At 44.7% G+C, this 18,109-nt stretch overlaps 1 protein-coding gene across 1 annotated transcript in view; it reads right to left on the bottom strand.

Moving 5' to 3' along the window:
- TMC2 (transmembrane channel-like 2) overlaps window positions 1-18,109 on the bottom strand; it is a 63,142-nt gene that overhangs the window by 18,068 nt on the left and 26,965 nt on the right. The window contains exons 5-13 of the mRNA XM_012665735.1: window positions 17,571-17,652; window positions 17,099-17,205; window positions 13,799-13,897; window positions 11,276-11,418; window positions 9,229-9,376; window positions 6,594-6,782; window positions 3,911-4,090; window positions 2,041-2,190; window positions 1,081-1,209 (exon numbers count right to left, since the gene is read on the bottom strand). Of these exons, the coding sequence (XP_012521189.1) occupies window positions 1,081-1,209; window positions 2,041-2,190; window positions 3,911-4,090; window positions 6,594-6,782; window positions 9,229-9,376; window positions 11,276-11,418; window positions 13,799-13,897; window positions 17,099-17,205; window positions 17,571-17,652 (1,227 nt within the window). The remainder of the gene's footprint in view (window positions 1-1,080; window positions 1,210-2,040; window positions 2,191-3,910; window positions 4,091-6,593; window positions 6,783-9,228; window positions 9,377-11,275; window positions 11,419-13,798; window positions 13,898-17,098; window positions 17,206-17,570; window positions 17,653-18,109) is intronic.

Genomic DNA, 18,109 nt, shown 5'->3' with positions numbered 1-18,109 from the left:
TAATTCTTTTTTAAAAAAAGAATTTTCCTGGATATTCCCACATTCTTATTTTTCAAATAAACTCTAGTATTATTTTGGGATCTTATTAAACTTATACATTAATTTGAGGACAATGACATCTTAGCAATATTGTGCCTTTTTTTTTATCAAAGATGTCATCCTTTTTGAGAACAAAGTTCTTTCATCCTGGTTCTCAGACAAGATTATGAAGTTTTCCTTGCTGCTGAGAAGGAGTTGAGTAGACTTGTTTAAAACTGCAGCTCGTGACTAAAAGAAAAAATGTGACAGAAACCAGTACTGGGGCCCTTTCCTGGGCCTAGCACCTTGCTGTAGGGGACATGGAGCCTCTCACCAGGAGCTCAGTTTAGGGGAATGTCCCTGACACACACACACCAGTGACTAAGGGTGGACTACTGAGGTGTCAGGGAAGAGACACATATAGGAGAGACGCATGGGTCAGAGGTTCCACCAGACATAGACAGCACCTATGGGGAGGAAATGACACACATTTAGAAAGAGTAGTTTACCAGGTAGGTGGGGAAGAGGAGTACAAGGACTATGAGTCAAAAGAAGTTTCTCAAAGCATAATCCAGAAGACAGGGCCAATGGTTGGTTATTGTGTTCCTGGCGTGTTCCAGGACTTTCTGAAACATTCACATGCCCTCCAGGATTTCAGCCTCCCTAACGAGAGTTGATACTGGGGAGATGCATTTCTCCACCAACCACCTGCTCAGCACGGAAGTGTGTGGTCCACATTTTCCCAAGACCAAATGCCTCTGCTTCCCAGATTAGAAGGTCGCATTGTTAACTACATTGGGCAAAAGCAATGTAATTAAGGCAAATAGGACCCTTAAGGGACATACAAATTCAACACTTCACTACTCCACAGAGCAGAGACTGGCATTCAGTATCTAAAAAAATGAAATTGGAGTCTACTTGCTCAAGGCTTCTTGGGTGTGGCTCCGAGTAATAAAAAAAAAAAGAAAGAAATGAAATGCACAAGAATTCATCCCACTGACTCTAAGTATCAGAGGTGGTTGAAATGCCTTTGTGCAAACTGTCCAAGAAATGGTGACCTACAAATCCCGCCTCCAGGTCCCAGCACCAGCAGTAGTTCATGAACCGCACAAAACAAGCCCGTAGGAAGTCCCCCAGCAGGATGGTGATGTACGTCACCAGCATGTCGGACACTGTCAGCCTCATGAATTCCTGTAAGGAGGAACACAGAAAAAGGTGGGGGGGTCAGAGGTCTTGCCCACTTCTCCCCACCTTCCTGCAGTCTCACAAACTCTCCCCCACCCACCTGACTTAGTCTCTGTGACCCTCTGAGTCCTTGTGGCAGAGGGGTGGTGTGGAGAAAAGATCCCAGGCTCTGGAAAATGCTTAATGTGGTTTCCAGCTCTACAAATTACTAATTGCATGGCTTTGGAATAATTTCTGAACTCCTTGAAGCTGATAATGATATCAGTCTTGCAGGGTTACTGGGAAGCTTAGTGACTATGTGTACAAATTGCCTGGCACATTGGCCATGCCCAGTGCCTCATAGATATCATCACTAGGATCTGAAGGCTCATCCCTCGCTTCCCCCTCCTGCTCTGAAGTGCCAGCTGCCCCCACTGAGACTGAATGTGACCATCAGTCACTGGGGACAATGGCTGGCTTTCTTCACCTCCTGTTAATTGGATTTTTTTCTTGGTATATAAAGAAAATAAAACAGGTTTTGCACAGAGGCACATAGCAGAAGGGCCAAAAGCAAAAGAATAAAGCTTTCTCTGCTGTTGTACACTATATATAATTTACTAATTTTTTTTTGAAAACTTGAAACTATCTCCCAGACACCATCACAACCTTTAAGACACTGAAGAGATCTGAAGGTTCTAGGGGGCACGGTGTCTGCTTTATTCATTTTGTACCCTCTAAGATCATTAAGAAATGTTTACTGATGACTTTCCAGGGTTACTCCTTCAATGGGAACATCAAAGAAGGAATAACAAAGAACTGAGAACGGAGGTCACCTTTTCAGAGAACATAACTACTCACGATGCCCACGGCTGTCTCCCAGCAAGAGCCTCGGGGCACATCTGCAGGGTGCAGGGGTGGCCGGGGGACACTCTCATTCCAACCCGACGAGTTGTAATAGTTAAACAGAGTCCAGTGAGTGATGTTCTTTATTTTCTCTTCTTTAGAAAGCTAGAACAGAAGGTGGAGATGAGGGGTTGGAAGGAGCCAGGGATGGTCCAACTCTTTCCATAGGCTAGCACATGCCACCACCCTACCATCTAGCCTCTGCCCTACCCCTGGAATTCTTTCCAGAAATTCCCTTTCCAGGCTTTCAATCTATACAGGAGGTCAGGGCTGGGGTGGGGGACAATTGGCTGAAGTTCTTGAGTCTTTCCCATGAAGTTATCTTTTTCTCTAAGTTAGCATCCATCCATCCACCCATCCATCCATCCAGTCATTCATTCTTGTTGGAGAATAATTTATTCAGGGTCTATTCTGGGCATCTAAGGTAGGGGTGATACAGGGGTGACCAAGAGAGATGGGGCTTCCCACAGAAAGATCACAGTCTAGTAACTGACAGCGATGAATACATGATTATAGAGCAGAGTGATAGGAGTTGTGGGAAATTTTCTCTGGGGAATGAGGAACACCCACATCGGACAATGGGAGCTACAGAAGACTTCCTGGAGGCAGTGACACCTGGCCCAAAACTCAGGGGGGATTAGCCAACTAGTCAAACATGGGGAGAAGAGGGGAGAAATGTGAGGCTCAGGAAGGTAGAACAGTCTCCTGGGGTAGAAGGGAAGTGAGAGATGAGGGAGGAAGGGTAGGGAAGGGCCAGATCCGGGCACTTCCATGCTTAGAACAGTTTCCTGTTAGTCTGAGGAACAAGTTCCTGCAGATCAGGAATGAGAAGGAAGGAGTAGGGAAGAGGAGAGTCATCCCTCCCCCAGCCTAATTTTTTACTTCTTCCCCTCCATTCAGCCATCCTGCAGTTCCCTGGAGGCACCAGCTGTTCCCTCTGCTTTTTCCAATGTCTGGTAGGATTTCCCTGGGGTGGGATCTGGAGCTCTTCCAATGCACTGCCGTGCTGCCCTGGGCTTGCCTCCACTGAAGCACATCCCACAGTGTGCTGGAGTGAATAAGTCTGTCTCCCCGCCCAGTGCAAACACGCTTGGAACAGAGCTCTGTCTTGCTCTCTGCGATACCCCAGAGCCTGACATAGTGGCTGCTCCACAACTGTCTGGTGTGAGCACTGAGGAATAGTTCAGTCAACCAGGACCTCTCACCCAGTGGACAATTACTTGGCTGTTAATCCCTGATGGCAGCTACGCAACAATGTGGAAAAGGCTGCAGATAAAATATTAAAGGTACCAAATGACATGCATATGATGTGAAAAAAGACAACCTAAGAAAAAGAGAGTCAAGAACTACAGCAAAATGTTAACAATATTTGCCTTTGGGTCATAGATTCTGGGAATATCTTTTCTTCATTTTGCTTTTCTGAATGTCAAACATTTATTTAATTCATATGAATTATGTGTAATGAAATTATTGTATCAGAAAAGGAGGCCAGGCACAGAGGCTCACCCCTGTAATCCTAGCACTCTGGGAGGCTGAGGCGGGAGGATCGCTTGAGCTCAGGAGTTCGAGACCAGCCTGAGCAAGAGCAAGACCCCGTCTCTACTAAAAATAGAAAAATTAGCTGGGCCTGATGGCATGTGCCTGTAGACCCAGCTACTTGGGAGGCTGAGGCAGGAGGATCACTTGAACCCAGGAGTTTGAGGTTGCAGTGAGCTGTGATGATGCCACAGCACTCTGGCTGGGGCAACAGAGCAAGATTCTGTCTCAAAAAAAAAAAAGGAAATATGGTGGGCACCAGGGATTAGGGGGAGTTTGTGGTTTTTACCTTGAGGTGGACGTCGTCCATCAGGGCCAAGAGGAACGTGTAGAGGTTCCCCAGGAAGAGTGCAAAGATGCGTCCCAGCTGCCACTTCAGTCCAATGCGTGGGTGGTAATTCTCCAGGGCTGCGATGGTTTCAAACAGAGGGGGACAAAACATCCCAAGCAGGGACATCACAATCTCTACCTGAGAAATCAGGAAAGCTTGGGTTACTTATGTCATTAATATTGGTTTGGCCACCATCCCTGCACTCCATGGCCATCCATCTCCACCTCCCTGTCACCCCATCCTCTGCCCCGAAGATGCCCTGGGGTCTGCACGACTTGCTGTGTGACCCTGGCTAAGGCATCGACATGCCCTGAGCAGTCAGCATGTGCCCTCCGTACGTCATAACTGCTCATGCGACCGGTTGCCGTCATGATTGTTGCTATTAGTGTTGATAAAAACAGCAAACTTTCTTTGTGGAGCAAATCATTTAATGCATGGGGCAGTGCTTTGTGTTCTGTAGAAGTTGTGACCCAGGTGGGAGTCACCATGGTAGCCCTCATCTCAAGAGCATGGAAGACAGGAAGCACAGATCACAGGAGGGAACTCATAGCAGAGGTTAGGAGCCTTGTTGAAAGGGTGGCATTTGGAGTCAACTCCCTGGGTCTAAGCTCCAGCTCTATGACTTGCTGTCTTTGTAACTTAGGAAAAGTTACACAGCTTCCCTGAGCTTCTTGTTTGCTCACGTGTAAAGGGTGACGACAGTCCTTGTTGTGAGAGTCAGAGGAGATAATGTATGTAAGTCTACTAGCCCAGAGCCTGGTTAGAACAGCAAGCAATCAACTTTGGCTCCAATTTGGGGAGCATCCTAACTTGTATGATTAATTCTGACCACCACAAGATGTATTTCTGCAACTAAAACTGCCCACCCAGTGGAAAGTAAATCCCTGAACTGTTGACCAATTTGCAAGTTGGCCACCTCCTTTGGGCTGGTCCCGAGTCTGACACTCTTTCTCACATTGACCTTTGACTTGGCTGCTTGTTGTCTCCTCACTTCCATACCTGCTCATGCAGTTCTCACCTGAGCAGCCATCCCTGCACCACACTCACCACTGCCCTTCTTTATGCGTTTGTCCAATGCTCAGCCTAATTCCTGCCTTTGCCACAGAATTCGACTGCCTCTCCAGCGCTCATGGACATTTCCATCTGTGACCCAAAACATCTTATTTGACCACATCATTCCTGCCTGGTTGTTTGTGCTTTGGCTGATTCTTGTCGAGCCTGCGTCCTAAGGAAACTGCAACCCCCTTAAGGGCAGATTCCGTCCTGGGCATCTTCTGTATGCCTCTCACAGCCTAGTGACCCAGCGAGGGCTTCATGGGAGGGATTTCCCCTCTGACTCTATTCCCCGGTTCTCCATCCTGCAGAGGGGCCCCAGAGTCCTTGCTGTTTCCATATCCCAAACCCATTCTGGCCAGGTCAGGAGTGACATCAGGACCTCCAAATTGGGAATACATGAGTTGACATCCAGCTGCACTGTTCTAGAGTTGGTTGAAAGCAAGCTCATGCAATCAAAAATAAGGCACCAGAGATACTCAGAGCCACACAGGTATTGGGTCCTCATCCTGACTCCATTACTACCAAGCTGTGTGTCTTAACCTTTCTGGGGCTCAGATACTTCCTACGACAACTGGGAACAATGATGTCTGTCTTCCAGTATGCTACAAAGCATGAATACAATAATGCATAGACAGTGCCAAGCCTGCTGTGGGTATTCAGTGAATAGTTTTCTCTTTCATCATTCCTCCATCTCTCATTTATTGAGCATCTACTATGTGTGAATCGCGGTGCCAAATTCTGAAGACGTAACAAAGAATAAAAAAAGACACATACACTTGCCCACAAAGGGCTTGGGTAGAGGTAGATAATTACATAACAGGTTAACCATCATGAAGGTGGAAAATGTTACAAATGGTAAGTACATAAAGCATTTAATAGAAATAAGGATATGTTGTTTAAACTCAGACCTGAAATTACTGAAGTGAGCTGGGGTTGTGAGGGAAAAGGCATTTCAGTAGGACAGAGGCCAGGGCAGCTGCAGCTTAGAGAAGGGGGAAGAGTGACCGGGGTGTGAGTCAGGGGAAGCCATTGCAGACTTTATCCTAAGAGAAGATGATGGTCTTAATGGTGAATGTATCTTCATATTAAAAACGATAACTTGGAGATCTGGAAAGAGAATGATAGCCACAAAATCATTTTTGAATCTCCCTGAATTCCTATGTAAAAATGGGACAAAACAATTAAATAACAAAACCAAAAACCCACAGACAACAAAACTGGGTGACGTGGTGTCCTCATGAATCCTAAAATACAAGTGGGTGGGAACAAACTACTAACAGGTACAAGATCTGATGGGATTAGTCCGTGTGAGAGAGTCACCTTTTTAGTCATCGGTGTTGGACAATTGGCCCTCCTGTTGATTGACATGCTAATTATAATCCAGTTTTATCTGGTTCTGGGAGCCAGCCCCCAAAGCCTAATAACAGACGACTCTTAGTTCAAGGTGTTTATGCTACGTGACTGGAAAGGAATATAATTTCACATTTGAAAACAAGTCTTCTAACCCAGACTTTGAATGACTCAGCCGAGTGGAAGAGGAACCAGTGACGGCAGAGTTTGTCCTTGGACTTGACCTCCTGCTTACCTCATTCCTTTCATACCAGCTGACATGCTGCTTTTTGGAGAATTCCTGGGATCGCTTCACCACAAAATAAATGAGGTACCCGCTGCCACACAAGCAGCAGATGATGAGGAAGTTGGCCAGGACACGAAGGAATCTTGTCAGATGCACATTTTCCTCTTTGTTACTCTCTTGTTCATCCACTATTGATTCCTTAACGTGTGAAAACGAGATGTTAGGCCAGAAACCAAGAGGAACCACTGCTGTTGGCCTCTGGGAGTGCTACTCTGTATTTCCATAAATGAAGTAATACAGGGGGTGATACAATGCCCTGTGCCCTGTGGAGAATGTTGTTTTCTTTGAGAAAATACATTTTGATGCTACTGCTATTTTGGCACATATATTAATAATAAGAAAAACTTAGATTTATTGAACACTGACCATGTGCCAGACGTGGTACTAAACACTTTCCCTGCATTATTCTCCTCAATCCCAACAACTAACCTATAGAGTAGTTACTATTATTACCCACATTAGAGATACCAAGGCCCAGAGAGATTTCAGTAACTGTCTGATTGGGATTGTTTTAAATCTACAGATCAAATAGATTCCAATTGAATCTTAACAATAGTGAGTCTTCTAATCTAGGGGTTGGCAAACTTGTTCTACAAAAAGCCAGATAGTAAATATTTTTGGCTTTGCAGGCTATATGGTCTCTTTTACAACCACTCGTATGCCATTGGAGCAGAAAAGCAACCACAGGCAATATGTAAATAAATGGGCATGGCTTTGTTTCAATAAAACTTTATTTACAACAGTAGACAGCAGGCTAGATTTGGCCCTTGGGCCATAGTTTGCCAATCCGTGTTCTAATCCATAAGCATGGCATATCTCTCCATTTATTTAGGGTTTCTTAATTTCTTTCAGCAATATTTTATAATTTTTGGCGTAATGGTCTTAGGTTAAATTTATTCCTAGGAAGTTTATGTTTTTTCATACTATTGTAAATAGAATTTAAAAAGTATTTTCTAATTTTTTCTGCTAGTAGATAAAAATACAATTGATTTTTGATGATTAACCTTGTACCCTGCTTCGATAACTATAAAGACACAAGTAGTAAGTGGTAGAGCCAGGATGAAAAATGAGGTCTCCCAGACACCAAATTCTTAACTCAAAATTCTCGTGTCTGTCGTGTTATGTAAGTGCATTTATGATGTCTGTTTTTAATAGACTCAAAGGAGGACTCTTTCTCCTTCTCAGATATTCAAAGTGCTTCACAGGCAGTGATCTTTGTCTCTTTCTGATAGGTCTAAAGGAAGAGTCAAAGCCCCTGCCCGCCCCTACCCTGCCCTTGGATGCAGGTGGCCATAAGCCCCCCCATCGCTGTGAGAAGGAGAGGAGACAGCCCCCTGTTCCACCCACTGCCAAAGCTACAGGACCCGGGGGCTCATGAAACCCATGCAGTGAGTTCCTGAGCCCAAGCCCTTTGCCTGGTAGGGGTCCCTGCCATCTACAGGAGGAAGGGCTGGGGAGAGGAGAAGGACAAAGAGAAGACAGCCAAGCACAGTTGCCGTGTAGATCTGACTTCCTCTAGGTCCTGGGGGAAAGAAAGTCTGACTGATCACACAGGAGGAATAATGGACCATCAAGAACGTGGAATCGTTTTTACAATCAAGGGGTAAAAAAATATAATGTGCAGTGCTTTGACGTCACAGCTTCAGCCTTCATTCATTTGTTTACCATCTGGATGGTTATTTTATATGGACCATAGCTCTGTAGGCCACCTCAAATCTCTCTTATGAACAAACGAACATGATAATTAGTTGTAATTGTTGTGGATTGTGAGAATCACAAGGTTGGTGTCTTTATTCTTATACCTCCAAACCAGGGTTCTCAACTCTTTCCGGGTGTTCTAATCACTTGGGGAGCTTTTAAAAAACCAATGTCAGGGCTGGGAACAGTGGCTCGTGCCTATAATCCCAGCATTTTGGGAGGCTGATGCGGGAAGATTGCTTGAGCTCAGGAGTTCAGGACCAGCCTGGCAACATAGTGAGACCTCATCTCTACAAAAAATAAGATAATTAGCTGGGCGTAGTGGCTCATGCCTGTAGTCCCAGCTACTTGGGAGGCTGAGCCAGGAGGATTGCTTGAGCCCAGGGAGTTCAAGGTTGCAGCGAGGTATGATAGTCACCACTGCACTCTAAGTGATATAGCAAGACCCTGTCTCAAACAAAACAAAACAAAACAAAGCAAAAACCAATGTCAGGACCCCACCCCAGACCAACTAATCAGAATCTCTGTAGGTGGGGCTTAGGAGATAGTTAAAGCTCCTTTGGTGATTCCAGCATGCAGAAAAGGTTGAGAGATGCTACCCACAAGGAGTCCTTCCACTTCTTCCAGCAGAAAGCTATTCCATGGGAAACAGGCAGGAGCAGATCTCGGCATCTGGATTCTCTGCCTTATTAAGAAACAGATGGTGAGCATCAGCCACGAGCTTTCTTTCTTGAGGGCTTGAGAGCTGGGCTCGTGCTTCCGGGAAAACTCTTGCCACAAGTTATTTGGGGATTTTATTTCCTATGCTGCAGCTGGGAGAAGTCTCCCAGTGACCGGAGGGACCCAGAGTACCCCCCAGAAGCGGGAACTGCTCTGGGGTGACTACCTTGAAGCTGGTGGTGATGGCGGCATATTTGCTGTCGGCCGTCTCCGAATTCCCAATCAGGTAGTCCCAGCTGGTGAACATCTTGAAGCTGAACGTGAAGTTATCACTGTCCCCCTCGCTTGTGCTCCCCTGGGTATTGTTGGCCATCCTGTAGGGCACACACCCCTGTTGTGATGCTTGCCCTGTTTCTGCTGTGTCACCCCAGTGAAACCTTGGCCTGAGCCAGTCTTGGGCACGAGTAGCAGATGAACAGGTAGCTGACATCTAATGAGCAAATGAACCAGGCAGGGACTTGACCCAAGATAGCTTTGAGGATAGCCAGGGCACCTTTTGCCCCAAATTTAGAGTCCCCTGAAGCACATATGGTGTCACCTGGGCACCAAAGAGCCTATAGGATGCAGGACACTTGATCATGTTTTCTACCCTCACACCTGATTGCCTGTGGCTTGACTCATCTGCAAATGCAGTTTGAGAACTTTGCGGGGACTCTTCTCCCATCCAAGTACTAACCAGGCCTGACCCTGCTTAGCTTCCGAGATCAGATGAGGTTGGATGTGCTCAGGGTGGTATGGCCGTAGACTATGGGGACTCTTCCCAAAGAGGAATATTCCCCTTCTAAGTCATCTATTTTCTTGGATAGAACATATTTTTTTTTTCTGATATAAAACCCAAGAAACGCTGAGGCAGTGGGTACTACATTCAGGTAACGCTCACATCCTTTTCTTAAGCAAGCTCGGATAAAAGTGCCATGGACCTTCCTACTCTATCTTCTCTGTCCTCAGCCTGTGCTCCTGGAGCCTGGCCCTGTGGGATCCCAAGCAGGGGTCTACCAGGTATTAACAGAGAGGAGTTGTGGTTTGTGTGCCTCTCTAACTCTGTCTCATGGTTTGGGCTTTTAGATTTGCTGTGCCGCAGGGCTTAGTTAGCTTTTTTGGTTCATCATGGAAACATTCCATATCCCTATACTTATCTGGGATAATGGCAGGGAAAAAGTAACAACATAAGGGCTAAGAATAAAACCCAGCCCATCTCTTTGTTTTTTCTTTTTGCTTGATAGAGCTGGGCAGCTGAATATCTCATAGTGGTCTCTGTTGAGTGCTGGGCAGAGTCTTGTGAATAGTAGCTTTTTCCCCTGTGATGACGTCATAGAAAGCCAAGCCAGGCTTCCCCATTGCTCTTTCAGAGGTTCTAACCAGGTTTCGAGAGCACTCTACTCCTCTCCCGGAAGCACAGCTACCTACAGTCTTCTGGAAGAAGTGACCCATAATGTCCCTGCTGAAGGGTGAGCAGACCCTGGTGGTCAGGTTTGTGCAGGGGACTGTGCCTCCCTCCCCCCAGCATCCCCAGCCACAGCTGATGGGTCCACTGACTCTGAAGAAGGCAATTCATGGGTTGGGCAATTTTTTCCCCCAAGAATATGAATTAAAAGGTGCAGACATATTAAAAGGCCACTTCTGATCACAGAGACAAGTTGGGGGCAGAGAGGCTGCCATGGTTATTCACAGCCATATACAGTTACTTTGTATAAGTTTATCGTTTATATTTTTATAAGTGCCAGGCTCGGTTCTAACCCACAAGCTACAGGTATGGAGGAGCAAAAGAGTTTTTCTGGGGAAGCCGAGCTCAGAAGAAAAGCAAAAACAGGCCTTACAAACCTCCAGCCTTACTTTCCCAGGTGCCCTGCTGCCCCCCAAGCCACATTGGCCTTGTGACAATTTGGGGAACACACTAGGATATTTGCTGCCTCAGGGCCTTTGCACATCATTCTTTTCCTTTGTCTCAAATGCTGCTCTCCAGACTTTCAGCATGGCTGGCAGCTCTCAGCCTCATCTAAAGGAGTTTCTGCCTCATTTCCTAGAACATCCCACGTTACCTGGTTTATGTCTTTCATACCACATACTACAATTCACATTTGCTTTGTGTATTTGTTTCCTTACTTTCTCTCTAAAGGCCCCACAAGAAGGTAAGTAGGCATAGAGAAGCCAGAGGAGTGAGCTGTTTTTGTGAAAAAGAAGTCAAAGTCTGTAGATGAGACAGTCATACTTACGATCTAATGACAATCACCAGGCTGTAGCCGAACACGCTGACCCCCACCATAAAGTAAGCCATGGGCAGCCTGTACCGCAGCCACCCAATGGTCCTCTGGTTGTTGTAGTAGCCGTAGAAGAGAGCAGAATACTTGATGTAGCCCTGTGGAATGGCAAAGCCGAATGCCCTGGGTTTGTAAGCGCAAAGCAGCTGGTCATCAGACCCTTCCATTCTACCAGGGGTTTCTTTCTCCGAGTTTTAACTGGAGTCGAAGGGGAAGAAGGAAGAGTTCTGCATGTTCTTTTTCTTCCCTTAACCCCCTGCCCCCAGGGCTCCAGGGTCCCCCCATGTCTCTCCCTCCTTCCTTTGTTCAATCCCTTCATTTCCTATTACACAGAGTGCATGGGGCTACAGGAGGGAGAGGAGAGTGTTGTTAACACTCGGGACAAGATTACGGATAAGGGATGTGTGTGGCTGTGCATGAGTGCGCCTGTGTGTGATTGTCCCCAAATGATTGTCCCCATCCCCAGGGTCATATTTAATACTCCAGAAGCAGATGGGAGTCTGTGAGCTTTCTCAATACTTCAAAACTTCTAAAAAAAATTATCCACAATAAGGCTCACAGTGTCACCCCAAGTTCAAATATTGTTTTGTATTATTTTTGGTTTTTAGGTGTAATTGGCTTCAGGTGTAAGTGTAATTAGTACACTTTTTAGGTGTAATTATTTAGGTGTTATATTAACTTAGATTTTTAGCACTTTTTACACATCTTTGTAAATGAGAGCAAGGGGTTATTGTTGAATAAATTCAGTTTGGTTTTGGTAGATAGGATGCCTCAACAAGGATCCTTGGCTAAAACAAAGAATCAAGGAAATCCTTAGTAGTAGCATAGTTGGGCACCTCTGTTCCAAATAATTGGGAAAGATACTCCAACTCACTTTCACATGGGTCTCCAAGCTGACTTTGAGGGCGAAGGGTGGCAGCAGCAATGACCTGTGGTGGGAGACCCCACAGCCATGCCTCCCGGCCTCAGCACCCCTGGGAGCCCAGGGACATAGGGATGTGGGGACTCCCCAAGGAGGGAAGGGTGTTCCAGGCAGAGGACCATGAGCAAAGGCAGGGGGCACTGAAGGTGTATGACACGTGCAGGGACTTCCCCAAAGCTTGGTGATATTGGGGCGGGAAAGTGAGAGGTATTAGATGGACATGGGACTAGACAGGTAGGCAACAGCCAGGTCACGGACAGTTCTTTTGTAAACCCAACTAAGAGCACTGGCTTGTATTCCATTTGGGAATAGGAATCAATGAATATCAGAGGCAGGGGAGTGACAGGGTCAGATTTGCATTTTATTTTTTATTTTTTTGAGACAGGGTCTTGCTCTGTTTCCCAGGCTAGAGTGCAGGGGTGTCATCATAACTCACAGCAACCTCAAACTCCTGGGCTCAAGCGATCCTCCTGCCTCAGCCTCCCAAGCAGCTGGAACTACAGGGATGTGCCACCATGCATGGCTAATTTTTCTATTTTTTGTAGAGACTGTGTCTCACTCTTGCTCAGGCTGAGATTTGCATTTCAGAAAGATGGAGGGAATGGAGATTTTAGGAGCCAAGCCAAGGCAGGGAGGAGAGGTAGAAGATTCTTCACAGTAGTCCTGGTAAAGGGAGGGCATTATTCAAAGGGTAAGAGGGATGGTAAGAGAGATAGAGAAAAGCATTTTGCCTAATGCTGGGATCCTATTTGATGAAAACACTGGTTTTTCAATAGTTAAATCTACTATTCACACATATCCATGTGATCTTTAGGCCTTACAATCACAAAATGGAAATGCATTGGCATGTTGGCAATAGTACCTTGAAATCCCAAAGGAGGAAAAAGTCCATGGCTTTTTCCTATTCAGCCCAGATATTCAGTGACTTTCTTTCTCCTTGGATATTCATTGATTCCCATTCCCCAGTGGAATAAAATCCGGTGTCCTTAATTGAGTTTACAGAAGATTGAAGAAATATTTAGTAGGTGGGCTCAGCTTTAGTGATTGATTGGATGGGGCAATGGTGAGGAAGAGGAAGAAGTGTAGGATGACTTTCAGGCCTCAGACTTGGATGATGGATGAATAGTGGTTCCAATAAAGGAGACGGGAAAGAGAGACGGGGGTTTTGGCTGCATAGGTGTTGAATTTGAGGAGCGGTTTGGACACTCAGTTGAAGATGTCATGTGAAACTGGGGGAAAGCCTGCAGTAAGGATAGACCCGGGGTCTTAATGTGGAACGGGGAGAGAAAACCACACTGCGAGATCACCTTGCAGAGAGCCGGCAGAAAGAGGGGAGCGGTGGCCTCATGGGGTGTGGCTGGAGGGAGGAGCCCATGAAGGAGACCTGGGAGGACTGTTGAGAGACCTGGTTTGTGAGCTCATCTAGCCTAGTGCTGATTTCCTATTTATTAAAGCACTGGTTTTTCAATAATTAAACGTGCTATTTCACAAGTCCACACGATCTTTAGGCTTCACACTCACAAAGTGAAAGTGCGTTGGCATGTTGGCAATAGTACCTCGAAATCCCAAAGGACAGAAAAGTCCATGGCTTTTTCCTGCTCAGCCCGAGGCACTGTCTTCCTGGGAATACTTCCGTAGGGCATGCCCATCAGTACCTGGGGTAGCGACACAATGACACCAGTGTGAGTGGAGAAAACACAAACACACAGGTCTCTATTCAAATACTGGGTTAAATACCTTCCTTCTCGGAGCAGGACATATCCATTTTCATTTTTAAATAACATTGGTCACTTTCCTGATTTTAAAAGTAATACACACTCATCATAGAAAATGTGAAAAAGTACAAAGAGCATATAAAAAATTACCTATCACCTCTACAACCCAAAGATAATGATTGCGTAGCCTCTCAAGGCCTCCCACACTCCCCATCACATGGTACCCCCATTTTCAAACCAGCAACGGTGTGTTAAGTCCTTTTCATGCTTTGAATATCTGTGACATCTTCTGCAACCAGCCAAAGAAAACTCTTGACTTTGATAGGGCTCATGTGATTAAACTGGGTCCACCCAGATAATCTCAGAGTGACATTTTGTCATATTCCCAGGTTCTGTCCATACTCAAAGAGGAGGGGATTATACAAGCTTGAGGGTCATTGAGAATTCTAAGGGGCATTCTCAGAATTCTGCCTACCACATATACAAAACAAACAAACATATGAAGACAACAAAAACTTTACCCAGAAAGGGAAGATTGGAAGATGTTGGTCAAAGGGTACAAAATTTCGCTTAGACAGAAGGGATAAGTTTAAGAGATCTATTGTACGACATGGTGACAGCCCATCACTTTGGTTATATTCTGTTTGTTAAAAGCAAGTCACCAGGTCTAGCTTATACTCAAAGGGAAGGGGTTATACAAAGGCATGAGTACCAGGAGTGGGGGATCATTGGAGGTTATCTCAGAAGTCTGCTTACTACATAAGCTTTTAAAATACTGATGCCAAGGCCATACCCTTGGAGATTCAAATTCATTTGGTTGGGGGTGGGCCTAGGACCTGGTATTTCTTAAAGCTCCCTAGGTGATTCTCACACACAGCCAGTGTTGGCAGAGAAGTACATGAAAGTGTCATCCCGTAGGGCCTGGTCAGCCGTCTCCTGCAGCATAACTGAGAGCTCCCCAGGGATCATGTAGACGTTCTGAGTTCTGCAGGCAACTGTCATTAAAGCTGAACAAGACTCATTCTTGCATTCAGAGCTGTTTAATTCCATTAAAATGGCATTGAGGGTTTGTGGGAAAAGGAAGATGAACATGAGGAGAAATTTTGTTAAAGTTGCTTTTGAGCACTTCTATTATTCTTATCCCTGGACCCTCTGATTTGCTGTGATTGGCCTTAAAACACTCATGAGCCATGGGAACATCTGATCACTGGCTTACGCGAAAACCCTTGGGCCCTGAAGTTCTTCGTGTCTTTGACCAACAGGACACCTCCTCCACTTTATTTGCAGTGAATCTGTATGTGTCTGATTCCCATGTGGCCAATTTCCCATCATCCTAAGAAGGCATCTTGTAATATCCCACATCCTCAACTGTTGTTATCCAACCTGTCATCAAGTCTTGTCCATGCTACTTAACTCTAATTCCTCTCTTTTAATCCATTCCTACTGGTGTTCTTGGATCTAGGGCTGAGCTACTTCAATAGGCTCCTACCTGGTCTTTGTCTCTCTCCTTCTCCCCCAGTAGTCCCCAGCCCAGGGCTCTTCCTTCCCTTCACTCCACTCCAATGTGGCTTTCCCAATCACCTGCCAATCAAATCCAGGTGCTCTAGCGCGGATGGTTCAGATCTTGCCTGCTTTATTGGAATGCACCAATGACTAAGTTTTCATTGTTTCTAATAAATGTCCCCCCCAATACAAAATATTGATAAATTATACAAAATTTAATGTTTCCGTAAAAAAAAAACTTAGTGAACAGTGTCCTTAAAATTTTTCAACTTCCCCCCAAACTGCCTTTTTGGACCACTGTATAGCAAAATTCCAGAGATGTCTCATAGGCCTATAGCATTTAAATGTGCTCTCTTCTTATGGAAAGAAATAAATCTATTTGGATAAAAAACTTCCAAGAAGAGAGCCAAGAGCTCTGCAAAAGTAAGTAGTCACTGGGGAAAACTTCTCCCACTTGCCTGGCTATGGAGGGGAGAAGTGAAACTTCCTGTTAGCTTCTGACAATATTTTCCCCCTGGGGAGAACAGAGTCAGTGCAAGAGCATTTGTATACACTTGCCAGAAGGTTTAAAATCCTGACTTCTGGGTCAGAGAGTGATATTGGCATAAGAATATATACAGGGTTAAGTGGACTCACAGTCCTTGATTTGCAAGTGTGTATAAGAAAGACTATAAAGGCTAGTTAAAAACATATTTGTAAGTACACATTTTAGATAATGTAGAAAAGAATTCAGTGGTTTTTATAAATAACAAAACACTCCTTTGCTACCAAGGGTATTACAATGTACCGTTAACCTATTCCAACTAATCTTATTTAATTCACACTATGTAGAAAGTTTTTAATTTCCTGAAAAATGAATGTGCAAAAAAGTCAAGCATGTGATTGCAGGTAGTATTGACTCCAGTATGCTCACAGAACCATTTATAATAAAATAGGAATCAATAAATCATCATAGAACCAATGAATACACCTGGGAGGAAGAAAATACTCAATGCAGAAATACTGTTACCCTGAAAGCTGTTGAAGTAGATCCACTTGTGTACCCAGCACCAGCACCAAGAATTACGGTCAGGACTGTAGTAATTACTATGCTCTGTGCTTAGTGGACCACAGGCTCCCTTGGGAAAAACTCCAGGCCAAACTCTGGGGAGCTGGGATCTCAATTTACTACAAACTTATTGTGTGATTTTGCACAAATCACTTATCCCTTTTTTGTCTCTCAATTAATCAACCATAGGTAAGGATCTACCTACATCCATAACAAGATTATATCTGGGAGAATAGTGAGGAGCGATATTCAAATTCAAGATTTTTTTGTGTGATAAATAATGACATAATGTATTCTATCCCTCTCTCTTTTTTTTTTCAGAGTAAAAGGGGGAAAAAAACCTCACTGAAATATTAATTCTCCACTGATCTCAAGGTAAAATGAAAGGTAGAAAAATGTAAGGTTCACCTCTTAATTCAGAAACAGTTTGGTCCTATTCTTTGTCCTGAACAGTCTGGGCAATTGATGTGGGTATGGAATTTAAAATAAATGACTGGTTCTTTGTAAAACAGAGTATTTGGTTGATGTAATTGAAGATGGTTGTCATGATACACTATCTAAAGATACATTAATAGAAGTTTTTTTCTTACCTCTGGGATTATGACTAGTCCAAATATTAAGCCAAAAAGAACGAGGTTAACTCCATACATCCATCGGAGAAAGATGAAATACGACGCCACTGAAGAACCAAAGTGACCTGGAGAGAGAGAAGATGGTGGGTTTTGGTGTTGCAGAAGGAGGAAATTGACGCTATTGAGCACTTTATAGTATGTGATGGGTTCAATTTTCACATCGGTCTGTGGAACAACAACCTCATCTCCATTTTTTTTTCTAGACAAATGACCTGAGGCTCTATGGCGTGAATCTACTTGCCTAGGCTCCTATAAACAGAAAGTAAGGAAGTAGAATTAAATCTTGGTATGACCAGTTCAAAACACATTCTTGTTTTTCTAATACAACAGAACCAATGAAGAATCTAATCAGAAGTCCAAGGAAACCACCCAAACTCTTGGAAAACCCTTCAGGAATGCAACTAAAAAACAGTGACACCAAAATACTCACTTTCAATGTCCTTGATCTTCATTTCCCAGGGAATACATTGAGTCTTGAAATTATCAAAGTCTCTCTTAAACTTGACCCATTTCTGAAATAAAACAGGTAAAACCCTCAATTCATTGTTGTGCTGAAGCATGAAGGGGCACGTAGGAGGGGCATGTCGTTGCCAACGTATCAACATGAGGTTGACACTTGGATAAGGCTGCTGTCTTGGGTCCCCGTCTCCAGCAGTCCTTGAGCCCAGGCTGCCGGAGGTGGGTGTTCAAGCCTTCACTTTTCCACAGTCAGATGTGGAGTGACGGAGAAGCCAGGGCCACAGCAATACCTTGAGTTTGTCTACAGTGCTGATAAAATTCCAAGTCTGGACAGTTTATATACAAACTTAGAAATTCTGTGTACAATTTCTGGTTTGGGAGATCAAATTGGGTTAGCAACCTCTGATACAACTTTCTTCACCTTAAAAAAAAAATTAAAAGGAAGAAAGAAATCTCACAACTCTCACACCCACATTTGGCAGACAGCCACGTGCCTATATCCCACAGGAA

This window comes from Propithecus coquereli, unplaced genomic scaffold (genome assembly GCF_000956105.1).
Source record: "Propithecus coquereli isolate 6110/MARCELLA unplaced genomic scaffold, Pcoq_1.0 Scaffold122, whole genome shotgun sequence".
In the NCBI taxonomy this organism is placed as follows: Eukaryota; Metazoa; Chordata; class Mammalia; order Primates; family Indriidae; genus Propithecus; species Propithecus coquereli.
This window is presented reverse-complemented; position numbering and strand designations above follow the sequence as displayed.